The sequence below is a fragment of the Zerene cesonia genome, chromosome 10 (assembly GCF_012273895.1).
Source record: "Zerene cesonia ecotype Mississippi chromosome 10, Zerene_cesonia_1.1, whole genome shotgun sequence".
Taxonomy (NCBI): Eukaryota; Metazoa; Arthropoda; class Insecta; order Lepidoptera; family Pieridae; genus Zerene; species Zerene cesonia.
Genome location: NC_052111.1, coordinates 7,964,650 through 7,986,244, shown reverse-complemented (window position 1 = coordinate 7,986,244; position 21,595 = coordinate 7,964,650). Strand labels below are relative to the sequence as shown.

General features: G+C 34.9%; 2 protein-coding genes and 2 non-coding genes across 4 annotated transcripts; 3 read left to right on the top strand and 1 right to left on the bottom strand.

The window, feature by feature from the left end:
• Positions 1-798: 798 nt before the first annotated feature.
• Positions 799-16,907, bottom strand: LOC119829395 (ABC transporter A family member 4-like). Its single transcript, XM_038351867.1, has 31 exons — positions 16,822-16,907; positions 16,314-16,546; positions 15,560-15,666; positions 15,002-15,175; positions 14,013-14,168; positions 13,245-13,461; positions 12,810-12,989; positions 12,243-12,406; positions 11,763-11,873; positions 11,491-11,614; positions 10,773-10,933; positions 10,133-10,306; positions 9,841-9,906; positions 9,569-9,704; positions 9,098-9,339; positions 7,949-8,053; positions 7,700-7,785; positions 7,465-7,540; positions 7,174-7,278; positions 6,699-6,851; positions 6,044-6,157; positions 5,406-5,559; positions 4,899-5,021; positions 4,604-4,798; positions 3,671-3,946; positions 3,014-3,184; positions 2,772-2,842; positions 2,517-2,664; positions 1,841-2,051; positions 1,377-1,578; positions 799-1,146 (listed from the first exon to the last, which is right to left on the bottom strand). The coding sequence occupies exons 1-31, from the start codon at positions 16,905-16,907 to the stop codon at positions 817-819; spliced, it is 4,851 nt and encodes a 1,616-aa protein (XP_038207795.1). The 3' UTR covers positions 799-816.
• Trnaf-gaa lies at positions 14,491-14,563 on the top strand. Its single transcript has one exon. It is a non-coding gene; the product is annotated as a tRNA-Phe (tRNA).
• A 1,895-nt stretch (positions 16,908-18,802) lies between the features above and the next one.
• Positions 18,803-19,727, top strand: LOC119829713 (glycine-rich protein 5-like). Its single transcript, XM_038352352.1, has 2 exons — positions 18,803-18,877; positions 19,272-19,727. The coding sequence occupies exons 1-2, from the start codon at positions 18,817-18,819 to the stop codon at positions 19,643-19,645; spliced, it is 435 nt and encodes a 144-aa protein (XP_038208280.1). The 5' UTR covers positions 18,803-18,816; the 3' UTR covers positions 19,646-19,727.
• A 223-nt stretch (positions 19,728-19,950) lies between these two features.
• On the top strand, positions 19,951-20,069 carry LOC119829820. The gene has a single exon (XR_005287819.1). It is a non-coding gene; the product is annotated as a 5S ribosomal RNA (ribosomal RNA).
• The last annotated feature ends 1,526 nt before the right edge of the window (positions 20,070-21,595 follow it).

Here is a 21,595-nt window from a genome sequence, read left to right as displayed (position 1 = left end):
TATCAATGATACTTTTTAATATATAGTTATTAATTTCTTCTAGTCATATATTTCATATATTTTATTCCTTAGTTGTTGCATATTCCACAAGTCCTAAATATGACTATGTGTGTACTATGCCGAACTCTTTAAAGATGAACTAGTTTATTTATTTAGAGGTCTGGTAAACTTTGTTAGAAGATAGGAGACCATTTAAATCTTGCCCCTATAACCATAATTATCTTCATAGTTAATCTTATTAATGATTATGTAGTTCAATAATGAACAGAAGGTACAGGGTTGTCTGGGACATTTGTTTTTTTTATAGCTTAATTTTTATATGGATAGTTTTATTCCTATATGATTCTATTTCTTATGTTGTAATTGGTGCAATTTTCATATCTTGTTTTCTTTAATGGCTTAAATTTCTTTTCTTGGTGGGGAAGTTTTTTAAAAATTTCGTGTTGAGACTAAATAGTGTATTTTCGTTGCCAAATGTGCCATAAATCGGAATATATGATGAGATTTTTGTTATACCAGTGAAGGAAGAAAATTAGGGTAGGTATTTATTGAAACTTGCTTATCATGCATTAATATTAAGGGTATTAGTATGTTAATATTATTTAAAAGAAATATCTATATAATTGTATGCAAAATTGCTTTATTAACACAATATTATTCTTGCCTAACCTCACGCTTACTATAATCAAATAAATTCAATTTAAAAATAAATCTGTTTTACTTCTCATATCATAACAATGCAAATAAATATGCTTCACTTCATAAAGCTTATTGTGTCCACTTTAAACCGTGACTAACGCTTCTTCATCTAATATTTTATCTGTGGAAAATAACAGACCATGGCAACTCTTTAAGCTTGGTTATGGAGTATTTCTTTTCAAACGGTCTTAATTTCGCCAGGGCATGTTTATTTGGTCTTTTCTTCGGCTTTGATTGACACAAATATTTTGTAAAAATAGACTTTGGTTCCACATCATCCACCTGGCCAGATTCACTGCTTAATATGCTATTGTATATGTAGTCTATAGGTACAGACGATACAACGTACGAATACACATTATGGTTTTCAGCTTGAAGCTTTTCCATCTTTTCGAAAATCGTTGCCCAGGTCAAATCGGCATCTAAAACTTGAACGTTAGCGAGCACCTGTGGAAATAGCATCATACAAAAAGTATAGCAGAGGTATTTTTCCGAATCTATAGTGTATAACACATATAAAATAGTTAAATAACATATTCATCCTTTATTATAGCAGTAGGTACATAAGTGAGACACAATTCAAGTTTAAATTGTCTATCTATACGTTTAAAATTAATATCCTCTGTATTATTAAAGATGGACATTATACGAAAAACTATAAAAAAAGCCAGAAATACCTCAGTAACATCGTTGATAACAAACGTCTTGAAATAGTTCGAGAACATTCTCTCGATATCGATATCATTCTTTAGATGTACCACAACGGTATACCCTTTATCACTGTAGCGCGTTACTAGATTGTCCACGTAGTCGATGTCGTAGATGCGGCCATTTACAAATATTGCCAAGCGGTTCGTGACCGGCATGTGGCTTTCAACACTAGTGAAAATGAGGTACAATGGAGTCTTGCTATTCGATGTTCTAAAGATTTCGGATTTCAGTGAGACTTCAAAGTGAGGAAAAGTTTTTGATTAAGGGATAGGACTGGCAGAGTATTATTAAATAATAAGGAAAGCGGAAAATAACATCTACTAAAAGATTTGACCATCGATAACACTAGTTATTGTGTTCCAATTGATCTCTTACATAATTCAGGGTATTATATTTAATAGATTTATGATTGGAATTTTTTAATGTTTACCTGCTAGAAGAAATAAATATAGCATGCCCGCGTTTTCTCAAATTATGGATGATCGAGTACATAGCGCGCTGCACAGAGTATTTCTGATATGCGGTGCACTCATCGAGGATTATAACCGGTGGAGATCCAATCACCGCCGCGGCGAAATGAATGCGCGTTTGTTCGTTGGGCTCCAAGTACTGAATAAGCTTGTATGTGAAATTATGCAGTTCTAGAACAGATGGACAGATGAATAGAAGAGGTGAATAACAGTTTTATAAGTTTATTTATTATGTGCTTGAAGATTTATACACAATACCGAAATTTCAATGTTTCCGAACTATCGTCTTAGGTTGGAACATAAAATGGATTTTATCACTACGAGTAACGGTTCTATAAAACTGTAAAGATTGCTTAAGATTTACAAGAACATAGAGAGCTTTTTAAACATATAAGAATCGTGGTGCTCAAATTATGTTTGCAGCTGCATATGATGTAGCTTCGTATTAAGATTCAAATCGAATTCTTCTTTCACAATTTACTACTAGTTTGTGTTTGGGGCACTCCTTGTAAGCAAAAAATTACGGGAGACTGCGTTTCTTGAGAGCCTTCATAGTCTTCCGAAACGGCGGTTAAAGAACAATATCTTTTAAATTGATTGACACTTGATTTAAAAAGGTTTCGATAATAGCATTACCAAGAGCATCAATATAATTGCTGATCTCCTTTCTGACATCCGATCTTGGCACTCCACGAAGCACTGCTATGAGAGCAAGCGCGTCGTACACAGTCATCCAGTGGGGCACAGGGTTGTGCCGACAACTTAGACTTATTTGTCGACTATACTGTAAAATTGTGTGTCAATTATTCTATTTGTGTCGCAGCTAACTAGTTCTAGCCGTTCAATTAATAACCTAGCCTCGTGGGTTGGAAAGGTATTCAGGTAGATTACCTGGTATGGATTTCTATCCAAACTCCATTTTGACATGCTCCATAGGCGACCTTCGTTGGGCAATTTTAAACCTGAAAATTTCAAAACGATGTTATGCACTGCCAATGATTAATGAATTCGGTAATTTAAAAACCAAATTTTCTGTCAAAAATACTAAATATACTTTGTATATTGTGTACTGTTTGAAAATTCCAATTTTCACGCTAAATCTGCGTTTTACACATGTCCCCATTAATTCCCACCTGCAAGCAGCTCGCACAGCTTCAGTCTTCCGTGATGAAGTAGACCAGATAGAGCCAAAACTTCACCCCTGCCAATCCCGAAATTAATATGTCGGATGACATACTTCCCGTAGTGACGTTGGGACATATTGGATGCGAGTAGATATTCTCCAAAAGTGTCCCTTTTGATTGCTAAAAAGCGTAGTGGACGCAGTTGAGATTTATACATAGGTACTATTTGGAATGGAATAAAAGGTATATAAATTAAAATCATCCTGATAAAACGACTCCGACCTATTACTTTTAAACTTTTACATTAGTAAGTAGTTTTTCGCTGAAATTTATTTACCTTGTTGGTAGGTGCCTCGCCAATAGCTCAAAGATTTATTATTAACTAGCTGCGCCCCGCGGTTTCACCCGCGTAAGTCCGTATCCCTTAGGAATATCGGGATGAAAAGTTGCCTATATGTTATTCCAGTTGTCCAGCTGTCTACGTACCAAATTTCATTGCAATTGGTTCAGTAGTTTTTACGTGAAAGAGTAACAAACATCCATACATCCATACTTACAAACTTTCGCATTTATAATATTAATAGGATAAAACAACAAACAAATATAACAAGAACACGATCAAGTCACCAACCTACATATGCATTAGTACCATAATATGAGACTTACATGTTTTAGATCTCATTTCAATAGTTTTGTTCACCACGTCAGCCTTTTCTTGTATCACGCCCAATGTTTCAACACTGGTTTCCTTTTTGTCGATGTATATCCATTTGCAAATGACGTAAGAGCAGAACCTTTGAATGTATTTGTATTCCCAAGTGAGCAGAATGGTTGCGAAAATAATAGCTATAGAAAACATCGCAAATATCTCCATGCGGACTCCTGGCGCGTTGAGAAGGTAATACTGCTTTGAGAAACATTGCTGCAGGACGCCGCATTTCGCTGATAACAATAGTAATATATGTATTACCTGAATTATATATAAATAATATTAGCGGTCCGCCCCAGCTTCGCCCGTGGTACATATATAGCCTAAAGCCTTCCTAATGAGCTATCTAAAACTGAAAGAATTTTCAAAACGAACCAGTAGTTCCTGAGATTAGCGTGTTCAAACAAACAAACATAAAAACTCTTCAGCTTTATAATCTAATATATAAAATTCTCGTGTCACAGTTTTCGTTGCCATACTCCTCCAAAACGGCTTGACCGATTTTGATGAAATTTTTTGTGCTTATCCGGTATCTATGAGAATCGGCCAACATCTATTTTTCATAACCCTAAATGATAAGAGTAAGGCAGAACAGCGTTTGCCGGGTGCAGCTAGTATTAGTATAGATTAAAGTAAAGTTGTGTTGCCCTCTAAGAACATCGTAAATGCTAGAAAAAAGGAGATGGTAGTTTCGAGAAATTAACAAATCTTTTGTATAACCATAAAACGTACTACTAACTACTAGGACGCTAAATTCGTGTTTAAAACGCCATAATTAACGGATTATATACAAATAAGACAACTAAAGAAAACTTATTATTAAATTATTTATTATTTAACTCAACTTCTTTTTCAAATTCTGTATGACATCAAAAAATAAGGTTACTTACGACAGCACTTGTGTAGAGTTTTCGACGAACAGAGATTCCGCCGTTTGAATATATTGCATTCGCTATTATATAGAAATATTTTCTTAATCTTAATTAATGCGTACGCCATATTGAATTGCGGTGAAAAACTAAGGAAATTTAGGGCATAATCAAGGGCATTGCCGTAAAACAATTTAGCTAATACCGTAGTTTCACCTGAAAGACGATTTGATAATAGTTATTGATTGATTAGGTCAGAAAAAGTACAGGTTTTTCATACTTCGAAGTTGGTAAATCATTACAAAGTCCGTCTTACCAAATACGATATTAACCATGATGAAAATCATCGAATTCAGCGCGGCCCGTGGGCCTAAGCTAAATAGATAGGCTTGAGGTATACAACCGAATCCGTATACCGCCAATATCACTGTTATTATTGCTGCAAATATAAAAATGCACTGTGTGATTTGTGATATAATCAGGATAATAGAAATCTCTATTCTTTTATAGATGAAAGAGTGATGCAAACGGTTAAGGAAGCCATCAGAATCAAGTGGGTTTTTTGGTCAGTGTCACGTATGTCCGCTAACTGTTTGTTTCTGGTTTTCTCCCGTTTATTTTTTATATCGAGGGCTAAGTGGCGATAAAGATATAAAGACGAAGTACAAATAATAATTTATTTGAATAAAGTGCAGATAAACTAAAAATCTTTATTAAATTTTCATAGTATAAAGTCGAAACCCCAACGCTTACTGACCTTTTCTCTATTTACCTTTAGAGATAAACATTAAGTAATAATTTAATTAAAAGTTGGTACGCTTACCTATATCAGACACGCCGAAATAGAAGGGAGCTACTAAAGTCATGATTCCAACGATCGCCCCAGACATAACGGCTACAAGCATCCAATAGAGTATGAGATCACATATGAACATGGAGAACCAGTAGCGTAGAGGAGAGAAATTTATGGTGTAGCACTGAAATTTTTAAAGTAGATTGTTTTTGATGTAATCAGTATGTAGTTACTAATGATTTGTTCATGTCTATCTGTAAGTTATTTTATAGAATTTATAGAACAACTTTTTGCTTCCACCTTGGCATGCTTTCAGCGACGTGCGAGGACCTAGTACCATTACCACTCGCGTCCCTCCAAAGCACGCATCCTTCCACATAAAAACATATTTTAGTTGAATCCGTTTCCACCTGCACTAATTCACATTCATCAATGAATATGATTGGTGGATATCAAATGCATCCACACCAGCATAGCATAGGACATTTCTGATGGAAAATCAACCACGCATTTATGACTTAAAGACCTAAATAAAATGTAGCTCGGCGATAGGATTCGTAGCTATTCAAGATAATTTTACAAAATCAACGAATCTTTAAGGTAGAAAACTATTGTAATAATACAATGATTAGAAGTAAGCTCATAGCGAAAATTATTTATAAAGTTACCTGTGTATGTCTTATAAACCCGCTCTCCAGAGACGGTATCAGAATCATGTGTGATATTGTTAAAATCAGCAGGAATTGTATGAAAATGGGTGGGTGTTCTGCATATTTCACCCACTGGCATGAAATAAATTTATAATAGGTAAGTAGGAAGTAATTCAAAGTAATAATCAACTTATCAAATTATAGTATAATATTTTCGAATCACATTTGATTAAGAATTTCTGAATCATGCCACGAAATATACTTAACGCAATTTAAAGTGATTTCCACTGTTTCAAAAAGCAAACGAGATAAACAATAGCTAAAATAACATTATATGAAAACGTTGGGATACTTCTAAACTAAACGATGTTGAAAAGTGACCATTGTAATCATATCGATTGCGAGAACGGGAACAATTTGTGCAGTTTACATAAAGTATTTAGGATTTATAAATTTACGACTTTTCAACGAATTTTCTCAATTTATGACGCGACAGAGCGGGGTCACGGGGAGACTGATGATAATTAATAAATTCGCGTAAAATCAAACAAGTAAGTACTATATTCATGATGAAATATAGATACTAGTCTGGAATTATGTTATCTGTGGTATAGGTATATTTTTTAATTTGCCTCCGGGAACCCTGGAAGTGCGTTGATCGCTTCATACTCACAGGTGTAAGATCCAACGCCAGTGGGTCATCAGTAACCTGGATAGTGGCGTCCAGAGACACGGTGTAATGTCTTATCAACGCCATGTATACACGAGCTAAGGATCGCGCTGCTGCTCCATGGTCGTAATGGATTGGACTGTATAACACTTTAATCTGAAATAAATATCCTTGTAACACAATGTCTTCTTACCTTTTTTACTACCTGTAGTAAATGGCAATGATCCTGAAGCCATATTAAGTCCAAGTAAGATGTTATGCTCGTACCTAATTCAAAAGACCGACAAATTGAATTCAACCAATGCTAATAAACTTCAAGGCGCTAAGATCTGATTAATTCATCATTCATTATAGTAAGACAAGAGATCTTGAAATAGTTTATTTTACAGTTATAAATCTATTATTATTAGCAGTTCCATTAGGCAGAGATTCAAACATGTATGTGAAATTCACAGTTTATAATTGTTAAATAGCTTACCGAGATTATGTCATTAATAGACGATACTTCCATACCATAGGCGAACATATATACGTAATGCTGGGGAGAGTCTATAGCTCTAGTTACCAAATATTCGGTGATGCTCTAAAATAAACAGCATGATACACTTCTGGTTAATAATAAACATTATTTATTTTTAGGGCTTGTCAAGATACAATTTTTTTGGGTATCTAAAGTTCATATTATGTATGAATAATCAAAAAATTCATAAGTATGACTATTCAAAAAAGAGAATAAATGAAGAGTGATGATTTTTAATATTATATTTACTTCTGTATGTTGTAGGGCGGTGTATGCCATGTTTTCAATTTCTTTTTCCGTTGCGTTTGTTTCAGATAACACGTATCTGTAATCATATTAAAATCATTTATTAATTCAAAACAAAAACAATTATTATCTTATGTAATTCGAGAGGGCTCCAGGTCGAAACCCTTATATGAGATTTTTTTTCAATAAAAGCAAAGTTAATAATGCAAAAAATATACATAGGTACTTATTTACTAACGCATTGGCTATCGACTGAGCGGCGCTTGAATTGTCGGATTGTAACACCAATGTCGTTTTCTGTTCTAAAGCTTCAACTGTTAAAATCTAAAATGAGAGTAATACATCAAGAATTTATTAAATATTACGAGTAGTAACTATTATGTATGAAAGAGAGATTTTTGCATACAGAGAGTGTGGAAGAAAATTCACATTTAAAGGTCATTGATGAAGCAAAGAGTTTAAAAGGTTATAACAAAACAAATCATACCTCACCGTGTAGAATCTTCTTAGCAACTCGATCGTGTTCTATATCAGTTAGAACTTGCGACAGCGATAGACCAATGAACACCCCAGCTATCAGTGCTGACAACACCTGTAAATATCAAGGTGATTTCTTTTAAATTTGTGCTTAATGTTCCCTTAAAGCATGTTTCGGACGTCACTTTCGTTGGTCAGAATTTCCTTCACATAAAAATTTAAATCGTTCATACGACCTAAGCTGACGTGTGTGTTTGATACGAAATTCTCATTAACCGACTTTAAAAAGGAGGAGGTTTACAATTCCAGTGGACGAACCGACTTTGATGATCCTTTTTTATTTGAAAGCTGGCGCCTTCTGTTTAAATTTGATCTAGTACTGACAATTTGAAATGGTTCAGTTTTTTGAAACGGGCAAACATCAAGATATCATAACGTAATTCTTATTAAGTCGTAAATAAAAAAATATGTTTCATTACAAATAAACCACGAATATTAATGATAATATATGATGAAAGTGAAATAAAACTTATTACGTATATTACCGTACTGACTAATATAACTCGGTAATGACGATAAAACGAGGTGAACTTCTGTCCAATGTACGACAAATGAGTGACGTTTTTAAAACGTACATTTTCTCGTTCAGGGCCATTGGTTTCGTCTAAAATGAGAAAGACTTTATATTTCGATATACTTGTTTTACCTTTAGGAGCAAGATCAAATTCACATATCATTTGGACACTTTTATATTACAACATTGTATTTGTACTCCTATTGAGACATTCATCTATATATTACATTTAATCTCTATAAAATTTATCAAATCTTTTTCAACGTTGGTGTAATCGAGGCGTAATATATAAGTTAGGTTTTATATTAAAATGTGGTCATGTAAATACCCATTAGATTTGTTAGAGCTGATCTAGAAAGTTCGTGAGTCTCAGATGTTGCATGTACCGAAGCACGAGATTCAAATATAGCTCTGCAAAGTTAAATAATAGTATAAATACTGAATACGATGTTCTTTTTATTCAAGCCACAAATATCCAACCATAGCCATACTACAACTTTTTTATTAGAGATGATGAAACAAGTTCTCATTATTAGGCTGTGGTATCTTCATATTAGCTGGCGGAGTTATTTACCTGTTACAAACTTCTTCAGAATCAGCAATACTGATAGAAATCGATAGAATGCCGTATTTAGACGCATTATCATTCATGGTTTTAACAAAATCTGCCACTTTCGCTGTCGGTCTGGTCGGGACTCGTAATATCAGTAAGGTGCCCAAATGGGCCCTCACAGTGGCTCCCACTTCTGATGCTTTATCTAGTAACTCATCCTTCCCTTCGGTGTATCGATTATTTCTAAATGTTATTCTAAGTCTGTATTCACGACCTGAAATATAATTCCATTTTTATAGTATACGAATTTGCTTTTTGTCGTAAACTAAGTACGTATTATACAATATAATAAAAGTGTAAGTGTATAATATGTATACTCTACAGAATGTATTTTTCATGTTACTTGGGGCAATTATCTTCATTATATCTTGTATATTAATTATCATATTCTCTATCAAAACAGCAATACAATAACTGTATTATTTTTTTACAATAATTCTTACCATATTTGAAAAACATAAAAGCGGGAGTGCCGCCAAAAACCAACGATCTGTTGTCAAAAATAAACACGCGATCTGCGTACTCCATATACACGCTAGCATAACTCACTTTTATCAAAGTGATGTATTTTCTGTATTGCTAAAAATGACAAATTACATAAAATATAACCTTATAAAAAAGTATGCGTTAAATTACGAACTACTTTTGTTCTTCATATACCCTAAAAGGTGATTAAACCATTGACCGCATTGAAAAAAAATAAAAATGTACCCACCATAATTTTATCTTTAATTACCGCCGTGTAATGCGGATTCCCAGTGAAATGAGGTATGATTATTATCTGTAAAACAAAATTACTTATTATCGCAAAACAAGTTCAGTTGGCGGTAGTATTCTATAATTACTCATACATAAGAATATTTTATCTAACCGATCATATACTAAGTCTAAAATAACGTGTTTTAAAGCACTTGATTATGAAATACCTTAATGAATTTATTTAAATTTACAAAGAATTAATTATAGTACAATAGATAAGAAAAATTAATTATTTATAGAATAATTACCCGAGGTTCCAAAAGCATGGCAATCGCCCAACACAACTGGCCCTTGTAATATCCATCCAAGTTCCGTATGTACTCCCGTTTGACTCCCTCCAAGTTGCACTCTTTGAGGAGATATTTAGACCTCAAATGTCCATACTCCGACACGTATTGGCTTGTTTCGTTCCAAAGGCAAAGCTTGGGGAATTAAAAGAAGTTAATTGTTAATTTTGTATGGTTGTTAGCAAATGAATTATTTGTGGTAGTCGAGCACGCTTCGGCACGAGTTGGACCAGCTCGCACCGGGGAAGTACCACACCCCCACAGAAGACTGGCGTGAAATAGCATACTGCTGTGTTTCGTTCGGTGAGTGGGGGAGCCGGAGGCCCATATCCCTTTCCTTACCCTTCCTATTCCTCTCCTTTATTCCTCTAATCAATCCTTTCCTAATCCCTTTCCAATTTGAAGACGGCAATCCATTTGGAGAGGTGTAAGGTCTGTTAACGATGTAATGTAAACGATGTTACGCCTCCCAAATGTTCATGGGCGGTGGTAGCGCTTACAACCAGGCGACCCACCAGCTCCATGGCCGATGGTGACATAAAAAAAGGTATCAATGAAAGACTTCCCCACTATAAAAATAAGGTACGACAATTTTGCTTACAGAAACAAATAATATGAAATGCTCTTCCACCGTCAAATCGTCAATGAGAAATTCACTCCGGTGGCAGTAGCCCATCATCGTCTGCATTGACATTAGATTCAGTCCAGGTCTTAGTTCTTCGCCGAGGATGTTAATACTGCCTTTGTCGGGAAGAGTCAATCCTAAAGTAAATCTAAATAATTTTAGAAAATATAGAAGCAACTTTGTTTTAATACAACAACCAATTTTGATGGAATCAGTAAACATCTAAAAAGCAGTGGTGGCTCAGTGGTGAGAACCTCGGACTTCAAAATCGATAAGTCGGGGTTCGAGACCGGGCAGGCGTGCAAGAAATAAATAGATTTTTCAATTTATCTGCACATGTGGATAACATCGCCACTGCTTAAAACGGTGAAGGAAAACATCGTGAGGAAACCGGCATGTCCGAGAATCGAAAAAGTTCGACGACATGTGACATCTGCTAACCCGCACTTGGCCAGCGTGGTGGATTACGGCCTGAACCCTCATAGGAGGCCTGTGTCCCAGCAGTGGGAACATATATGGGCTGATGATGAGTAAACCTCTAATCAGAGATAGAAAATACAGTTAGAAAATCGGTATATCCTGGAATGCAGAAAATTTATAATGCGTGTCATTTACCCACGAGCACGTGGCATAAAATGCCTGTGTTCCTATAGTGGGGTCAAATAACTGTTGATGATGATACTAAATTTCTTACCCGTGATGAGATCCTCGAATGTGGTCATCATTTTAACTTGTATAAGTTCCGCGTGCAAAATGGTAAACTCGCCTCGGTAAATATCCAACGTGATATTATTAAGAACCGGACGATCCATGATACTCTAAAAAAGCGACAACTCCAGCTGCTACACGGCCACGGACATATTTCAAAATAATATTAAGTGTTACGAATCAAAAGTGCTTCTGAAGAAGACTTATTGAATAAATGTTAGAGTTTATTAATATGAAATGTGCATGTAAATGAGGTACCTTGGACACATTCCGCATACTTATAGCCTTTGCTACTAATTCGTCCACCTCTTGTAGTTTGTCTCGTTCTCGGCCTGTCGGGTTCTCTATTCTATGCAGCATATTGATGTCCTTAATAAAATTATGTAATATTACTAATACAAATATTCCAATAGGATATCAATTTTATAAATATAATCATGTCACTATAATTTAAAGACCGTGTGCACTTTTTCTATTTCATCGAAGTTCCAAAAAACGAAGTGGTTTCAATTCGACTGTATTATTTTTAGTTTTGTCAGTACAACGTGGGTTTTTAGACGACAAGCGAATTGCGTGTTTCTTTTTGTGTTTGATAGGAATTCTGGTCATTTTGGTTTCGTCCAGGGAGAATCGGACACTCGAAAGAACTTTCTACAAACTGATAAACTTTTTGAAATCGGTAACTGAACGTAGACAAAGGATAATAAATTATAAAAGGATAAGGAATGCATTATATACCTCAATTTTCTTGAAGAGGACCGACTTCCACGAGACTTCGCCACCTATGGCTATCTGTTTCACTGTCCGTTGCAACAACATCAACACACTGAAATACGCGGCTATCATGAAAAGCCAGAAAAATGTCGTAAATATCATCGACTGCCCCTCCGCATGGCATTCCTCTGAAATAATTACATTTTTCTTCTTATTGGGTATTGGGTGTACGAGTAACTGTTGTATAAGTTAATATCGTAAAACACGATTTTATGAAAATGTTCGTTTTCAATTTGTAGCGTATTTTGCAATTAACTAACGAATAATTGATTATTTTTCTTGTAGTATAGTTACGTTGACTATAAGTCTCACGTCACTGTACTGTTATTTCAAACAATATTCATCTATTTAATCCCTATTAAATTTTTTTTGCATCATCAACGACCGGTTCTAATATTACATTTCAAACCAAAATCTACAGATAAGGGTTGACAGTTCATTGTACATCAATTCCTTATTTAAATGTGAAAAACGACATAAAAGAGCCGTGTGGAAAGAAAATACAAAATTGATAAGGAAAATAGTCCTCACGTCCAGTCTGCAGCAAGGCGAATTCATTCATGGCGTGCTGCAGCCCCAGAGGCGGTATGATGACGTGCAGGAGGAACGTGAGGGCCGGATGCGCCGAGTCTATTTGGTGGTGGATGATCAGCTCAGCTACGAACGTCTGCATTAGCGTGAACAGTGTCGTCCATACGATAGCCACCCATGCTGGAACAAAGCAATTGTTGTGTTAAAATCGCTACACCTAAACGTTACTTGTTTTGCCTTCTTTTCTTGACACTTCAAAAAACGGGAGTTTTACACGACTGTATTTTTGTGTTTGTTCTATTAAAATTTGATCTAATTTTGACATTTTGAGGACGGTATTTTTGAGGCCCACTTTTTAGATGTTGTACAGCTGAAGCAAATAAAAGCGTCTATAAAAGAGTTTTTCATTTTGTGTATTTATACACATATGGATACCTGTGTCATGAAACATGGACATGATCAAAGCCAGCATAATCATGACGGAGACATACGCCAGCAGGATGATGAAGCTGTACAGCAAATGTATCCATCTAAAAATCAGCAGCAGGCACGTGCTACCGAGCAGGCAGACCGGCAGCACGGTGAGGTAGGCGTACACCAGCCAGCCGAGATACATGGACGAGTAGTCCACGTTACGGAGGCGGAGGGCGCGCTATGGGACGATTAAACAAAAAGTTATGAGCTAATATCTTACTAGAAAATAATTTTGAAGTGAAACTTCTTTAGAATCGTTGTGATTTCAAACCTGATGCAACGGAAAAAACGACAGGTAAGAGACACAAATACAAAAATGTGTAGAATGAAGCCGGCAAAGAATGAGACAGAAATATACATACTATTATATTCATCTGTCGTCATTTGTCGATTTACAGAAGTTTCACTTCTATTGTGTGTGAATCGCACACACACCTTTTTTTTTTCTTGTCGTTATATCAATAATTTTGTTTGTACTTTTTATTGTTAATCAATTTTTATTTTACACTTCATTGCAGGCTACAAAAATGAATAAATAAAAAAAACCTATTTAACGTGATAAAACGGAAAAAATCATCAGATCCTACTTTTATTAAAGTTAACCAACAAGAAATGTAAATAATATAAATAAAATAACTTAGGCTATGTTTTTAAGGTTGCAGCTACCTAGATTTTGGGAAACAGACCAATCTAGTGCCTCCCCAAAGACATAGAGTTGAACAAATTCACCTTAAATCTGTTGATAGTCTCCTTCACAACGAGGGCTTGAGTTTCCAAAACGGGTGGCAGCATCGCGAGCGTAAAACAAAGGAGTATCCCCGAGATAGCCTGCCTCACTCTGTTCTCTTGCATTAGCGGAGATACTGGCATGGATACGAGACTTAACTAGAAAAGAAAAGATTTTGAATCCCTCACCGTATGTGAATTTAGTTTTTCTTTTATTTGTTTTTAGGCGAATATTAAGTGTATCTACTTATATCCTATTAATGAATATAAAAGAATTTTCTGAAGACGGCTCAAATCGCGCGTCTTTTACTATACAATATGTTAAAGACCTGAATTCTTAACTTCGTTAGGAAAACACTTCATAATATAATATCAAAAAGTAACTTTAATTCATAAGTATGTGATTGTGTTCTTTTAAAATATATGGATTTATTATTATTGATTATACAAAATTATCGTTAACTTCGTAAATCTATTCATCGCCGAAATAGCTCAGTTGGGAGAGCGTTAGACTGAAGATCTAAAGGTCCCCGGTTCAATCCCGGGTTTCGGCAATCATTCTTTTTATGCTACAAACTATAAATACGCAAAAGTTTTGTTAATGTCACGAAATCTTTGCCGATATCACAGAATACTAAAGAGTTACTAGTCTGATATTTTAATTTGATCGTGATATTTTTTAATTCTCATAAATTTTAAGCGCCTTATTTCTCATAATAGCAATGATGAGAAACATCGGTTCATACACGATAAAAACATAGTATAAGAAAGGTTGTGTTCGTTTGTCAGCTTTAATACATTGTTTTATAGATGAATTGTAACCCTATGCTGTATTTGTAATTGATGTAACTCGGTTCAACATTTCAATATAACTCACTCTCTGTAAAGAATTTATTAATATTATTCCAACAGAGCTTTTGGTATGTTTAATAAATAAACATACGATTACAACCTTACAAATATTTAAAATATACGCTATAAAACCCTTTTACCTCATACGACGGTGGTGTAACACTGACATATTCCAACAGTGCTTCGCTGACCGCCAGCTGGACTGCCAGAAACCCACTTCTGAGGTGAGGGTTATGAGACACCGTGTTTTCTGACCTCGTCGCATAGCGAGCACGCTCTGTACTCCGAATGCTGAACCTCCACATTCTGTTAACCTATATGTATATTGCAATTAAAACATACTCGTTGAAGTGACTTTCAATAAAGAATCTTTTTTAGGAACGTGTGTTATAAAAGTTAGAACGAAGTGCGATTGTTTAAGTTTTTTCGTGCTTTGGTTGTAAACTGTCACTGTACTAAATTACAAGGCATTTTTTCTTTAACGTCAATTAAAAAAGTGTTTAAAAATCCGCTTTGGTATTTATAGTGTATGTCGGCCAAATTGACGACTAGAAGCGGGCCTCTGACTCGATACTAATTTTTCACGCCAGCCTTCTGAGGGGATGTGGAACTGCCGCGGTGCGAGCTGACCCAATTCGTGACGAAGCGTCCCTCATTCAACAAAAGTTTGATATTACATTATTGTGCTAAGATGTTACCTCGAGCTTCCAAATAACCCAGATGATCGGGTTACTTATCGGAGTACCCTGGGACCGATTGTACAGCATATTGTTAAGGTCATCCTCGGTCGATGCACTCATAGTGTCTGCAAATAAGTATAGTTCTTAGAATCATTACACATAGCATGGGTAATATATAATCACGCGCGTCAAGTGCTTAAAAAAACCTCGCACTGTCAAATAAAACTCAGGGCTAATGTACTGACGACAAACATAATAATTCGGGGAATAAATCTTTAAAATAATAAAGGTGAAGGATACTAGAAATTAAATTATAGACAGCCACTTACAATTGCTATTAAACTGAAATTAGTTTATAAATAGAGTTTAAATATACATATAAATGCTCTATTTGTTCCTTTATTTCCTTCATCAACCCTCTGTAAATGTTTATAGACGGTGATAGTCGCTTACCACCAGGTGATCCACCAGTTTTCTGCCCACCCACCCTTTGCCAAACTATCACATAAATGAAAGTTATAAGTTTTAAAAAGATTTTTAAAATGTAAATTAAATTATAAAGTAAATTTATTTACCTTAACGGTTAATTAATATAATAACTCTAGTTTAACAACCTTTCAAAGATAGCATCAACTAAATCGTCACAGTTGCTCTTAATAAGATAAACGTATGCAATTATGCTTCCGTCACTGATACTTTATAAATGCACATAGTACCAATGAAATAAAGTCTTAAAAAGGTGGTTCAACACAAGCTTGTTAAAATTACATACCGACACCCAATCGCCCAGCAGCCTTGTTCATAATATACGTATAGGGGGGAATGTTAGGCGCATATCCCAATATATTCTGAGTGTTAAGAGACGCTATGATGTCAGCTGACGTGAGAGGAGGCTCTGGTATCGCCTTTATGGGTGTCATGAACACGGGCTTGGCGATGTATACCGATACACAGTACAGGCAGAGGGCAAATAATGTCTCCATTACTAGTATACGCCATCGACGACTGCAAATAAATTTTGTTACTATAATATCATAATTAAGCTTCTCGTAATAAAAAGTAATTGTATTTAAAGTAGACTTTATATTAAATTAAACAAAATCTTGACAGTCTATCAAATAACTATCTAGTGCTACGAATATAGTGCAGAACTGTATAAAAATTATGATTTTCTCTTTATTATTATTATATTTATATAAACAATTTAATATCAATACCTCTTCGTATCATCAATTGCAGAAGTTTTCGCATTAATTAAAAATGGAAAAGAAGTTACTTACTGTCTTTGTAGATAAGACTTCCAAAATAAAGTGCCGCAATGCCTCTGAAATCGGCTGTGGAGAGGTCTTTTCTCTTCCACTGTCATTATTGCTTCTTCATTTAATCTTATTTAAAAACGAAAATGCAACAACAAAAGCTTTTATCAACGTTGCTAACCTATTTTATTGACCATGTTTTCTTGTCAATTGAATAATGACATTACCTATATTTTTATTTGCTAACGAGTTTCTATTAATATATTTATTATAATTTCTAAGAGTAGACCAATGGTGTTCCTATGGGTTATTGGGGGTTCCTGGGGGTTCCTGGGGAGAGAGGTACAAATCCAAATTATAAAATGGGACGTAATGAAAACAATTTCCTATCAAACACATCCTACTATATCCTTCTATCCTACTAACTTAACCGATTGCAATGAAATTTGGTACGTAGACAGCTGGACAACTGGAATAACATATAGGCAACTTTTTATCCCGATATTCCTACGGGATACGGACTTACGCGGGTGAAACCGCGGGGCGCAGCTAGTTTACTATAGTTAAAAAAAAACTTCGTTGTACATGAAAAGTTACTGACTATATCAGCTATTTCATTGAAGTACTGCATTATGATAATATGATGATAATAATTTATCATTATTATCATCATACATAACAGCAATGGTCACAAACATAACGCCATATAAAATTGTACATTCCGAAGAAGCCAATACAAAGCCTTAAACCTTGCCAAGGACTTATCGATAGTTAATTATTAAGTAAATATTATTTCGAAATAAAACGCGAATTTGGTAATACCCGCTAACGAAGTGTCCACATGAATATAATAAACAGTTATGTTTTAAATTTCAATGGGTTCCGTAGGTAAATTGCTTGGATTATCACACTTCACACAATTATAAATGTGAAAGTTTATATGTGAAAGCTTGTTTGTTAGGATGTTTGTCTCTCAATCACGCTGAAACTACTGAACGGATTTTGGTGAAATTTGGTATAAAGACAGGGTATGAGCTGACTTGGGTGATACGATTTTTTACTTTTTAATGCTCCTTTGGGATAAAACAGGAATCTTGATATCCGGGCGGAGCCAAGTCGTGCGTCTAGTTACACAATATATGTGAATTAAACTAAAATTATTAAAATCTATGCTAAATAATGCATACTTTTAAATTGGCTAGATTACACCATTGTGTTTCGCAGTTTTTTTACACACACTTCTTATTTCTTATTTACGCTTTGTTAAGCTTAAATTGTATATATTTTATATTTGTTTTTTGTACTTAATATTTTTGTCTTGCTTTCACATTAAATATGGATTTATTTATAAGGAGAAACGTTTACTCTTAAAGAGTTTTTCTAGCTTAAGAGTTTTGGCAAAATAAAGATTTTTTATTTATTTTCACTTTTTATTTATTTTACAGTCTTTATTCGAACCGCAAGGGCCTGGAACATTCGTTCAGAACATTCTCCCTGCGTTCCCCGACGGTAAAATAAAGGGGTCTTTAATGATTCAAAATTGACGATATGGGGCATCAATTAGGATAATTTTTCTGGTGCTTTTAGTTTTTTTTTAAATATCCTAGGTTAAGACATATTATATACACATAATTACAAAAAATCACAGAAAAGCCTAAAACTTAATCTTTTTTATACATTTTACGACTGATGTGCATAAATTCAAGTTATATGAACAGAACTATTTGTTTTAATCTTTCGTAAAGGAATGCTAAAACACAAGAACATCAAATACGGCGTAATATAATATTTTAAATTAGAATAAAAATTTCCCAACACGCCCACTATAAACTGGTCTCGTCCCTAACTATAGTAGTAGATATATACGGATCATTTTACATTGGTCATCGTATCGGTTACTGCCGGGTTGTGTACTATGCCAATATGACAGAGTACATAAATGTATGGTTGTAATTATATAAATGGATGATATCATATATTTTATGTCAGTTTAAGTGGAGATTATATGGTGCGTTCAAAATGATTCGGTATATTTATGTGTGTGTTTGTGTCTTGCTGATATCTGGACTATCACAAGCAGGTTTGTTTATTTCAATTAATGTATGAATGCTTAGATCTTTAACATTACCCAACAGATTCTGATAGTGTTTATCTTAATAGCTAGTGATTCAAGAGGGAGGTTTATTTGTATATATCGTTTATGCACCTGTGGGAAGTCAGGGCGGGTCGCTAGTAATGAATAAAACGGTAATCTCATAATTAAGTATGATTAAGTATTACGTCATATGTCTAGTATTTTACCTAAAAAAGTTATCTAAATATTGTTCGAGGTGATTATTTGAAATAAAATCGCCCCTTTGTGAATTGAAAGATGGAAAAAATAAACATTGATATTAAATATTATCAGGTATATTGTAAGTTATCTGTGGTATTATGTTATCTGTGGTAAGAATTAAACTAAAAATACTTTCCAGGTATTCGTGTGGTCCGTTCTCCGCAATTTGGCTACAGCCAAGCAAGTTCCAGTGCAAGCTCTGGGTTTGGTGGACCCTATGGAGGGTATGCTCCAATAAGACCCTTATTTGGCGGTGGTGGCTTTGGCGGCGGCGGATTCGGACCTGGTGGGGGCTTCGGACCCGGTGGGGGCTTTGGACCCGGTGGCGGCTTCGGACCTGGCGGGGGCTTTGGACCAGGTGGGGGTTTCGGACACGGTGGGGGCTTCGGACCCGGTGGGGGCTTCGGCCCCGGAGGTTTTGGAGGTGGTTCCTTGAGCATATCGAAGAGTGTCAGTATTGGCGCAGGAGGCGGAGCCCAATCTAGCTCTGGAGCCTTCTCCTTTGGAAAATGATGAACTAATGTATTGGAAGACTGTAAATTCTACAAGATTAATTAAACGTATGTTATACAACGTATGTCGGAGCCAAAATTAATAAATAAGTATTCTTGTTTTTTGTTCTGTAACAATAAAAAAATTATTCAATACGAATGGTGTATTATTTTACCTCAGAAATTTGTCTGTAATCATATAAATAAAAAATAATGAAATTGGATTGAATAAAAGTAACTAATGTTATGATTTGCTACATTGAAAAAAAAGAAAATTTTATAGTAGTTTAACACCAATTTATGATATCCAATTTCGTCGGTAAAAGTGCCAACGTCCATACCACGTTGAATACACCGGTTCTCGTCCGATCACCGAAGTTAAGCAACGTCGGGCGCGGTCAGTACTTGGATGGGTGACCGCCTGGGAACACCGCGTGATGTTGGCTTTTTGCAATTAATTTATTTTTTTAAATCAATTCTTTTATTTATCAAATAATTTAAAATACCTATAATGTAATTGTAAATTTGAAAAAAAAAAAATTGTGGTCATCTTACTTTATAAATGTACAAAAGTAAATTAAAAATTTTATTGATAATTTTAGAGTTGCTAGTTTTTCTTCTTTTTTTTGGGAAAACTTTGGGGTTTTAAACCCCACTGTGTACAGTCAAGCCGCTTTATTGAAGGCACCGCGGGTGCTGGATAGCATTTGCGTTACCGGGCCGAGTGCAGAACTTGAGTTGCAAAGAAGAAGGGTTACTATTCTAACAATAAATGGTCTGATTTCTAATACCAAAAAAATTTAATTAAACTAAAAAGAACACAACGTCTGTACTTACGTATAATCATCGTGTTTAATTTTTAACAAAGAGCAATGCACCCGGAAATTAATTAATATGGGTTTTTATTACAAATAACACCATACTACACTAGGTTTTTACTCAATCCTACAAGCGCATGATTGGAGACTTACATAGAAGAAGTACACAAAGTGTGAGTTAACAATAAACACATAGGCGTTAATAGATGTATTGTTGCTTTTATATAAGTATCATGTCACATTGTCGTCAGTAGGATTTTCAACGTCAAGATACAAACAAACAGAAAATGGCTCGTTTTATATCAATTTGCTCGTTTCTCATAGTTGTTTTCAGCATAGGAAATGCAGGTATATTGAGTATTTCTCTTTCTTACTGAGATATTCTGTAATTTCGAGACTGCAATATTGATCGTTTTGTAAATCTAGGATACTAACGTCAGAATAAAAAGTATTTTTCATATTATTTTCACATTTATCGTCAGATTGTAGTACAGATTGTTTTGCTTAGAAAATAACGCAACTGCATGTTTTTAAAAAACTACGTTTTATTTCAGCAAAACGCGTAGAGCGGTCGCCACAGTTCGGGTTTGCCCAATCGAACGCGTTGGCACTTGGTAGTGGATTTGGCGGACCATTCGGACACGGTTTTTATCCTCCACCACCTCCGCCGCCCTTATTTGGACATGGGTTCTATCCACCCCCTCCACCGCCTCCACCACCCTACGGTGGTTTTTATCCGCCTCCACCACCCCCACCGCCACCACCACCGTCATATGGCAGTTTTGGTCATGGTTTTTATCCTCCTTCGTATGGGCAAGGTAGTGGTTTCGGGGGTGGTTTGAGTATTGCAAAGAGTATAAGTATAAGCACAGGAGGTGTCGCCCAAGCTAGTTCGAATGCTGTTGGCAAGTGATGATTGATGATGATTATGTATTGGATTTTAAATCTGTTAATTTATTTGAAATTAGAATAAGTTTCGATGGTTGTGAATTTTGTAATGATATCGTTTGGTTTATAAATGTATGATAATTATAAGTTTGATGTGTTAGAAATAAATTGTTTTAAGACTTATTGTTTACATTTCTTGAAACCACTATAAAATATTACACATAAAAATAAACATATACGTACTGAATTTTAATGAAAAAAAAAAA

Bases quoted from the DNA above. Each gene is read 5' to 3' on its own strand.
- LOC119829395 (XM_038351867.1), bottom strand. From the start codon at position 16,907: ATGACAGTGGAAGAGAAAAGACCTCTCCACAGCCGATTTCAGAGGCAT. The intron at 13,462-14,012 runs GTGAATTTGTTC...ATCGTCCCATAG, and splicing joins AGACTATCAACAGATTTAAG to CGCGCCCTCCGCCTCCGTAA. The intron at 9,907-10,132 runs GTAATTATTCTA...TTTGTTTTACAG, and splicing joins CCATGCTTTTGGAACCTCGG to ATAATAATCATACCTCATTT.
- LOC119829713 (XM_038352352.1), top strand. From the start codon at position 18,817: ATGATTCGGTATATTTATGTGTGTGTTTGTGTCTTGCTGATATCTGGA. The intron at 18,878-19,271 runs GTTTGTTTATTT...AATACTTTCCAG, and splicing joins ATCTGGACTATCACAAGCAG to GTATTCGTGTGGTCCGTTCT.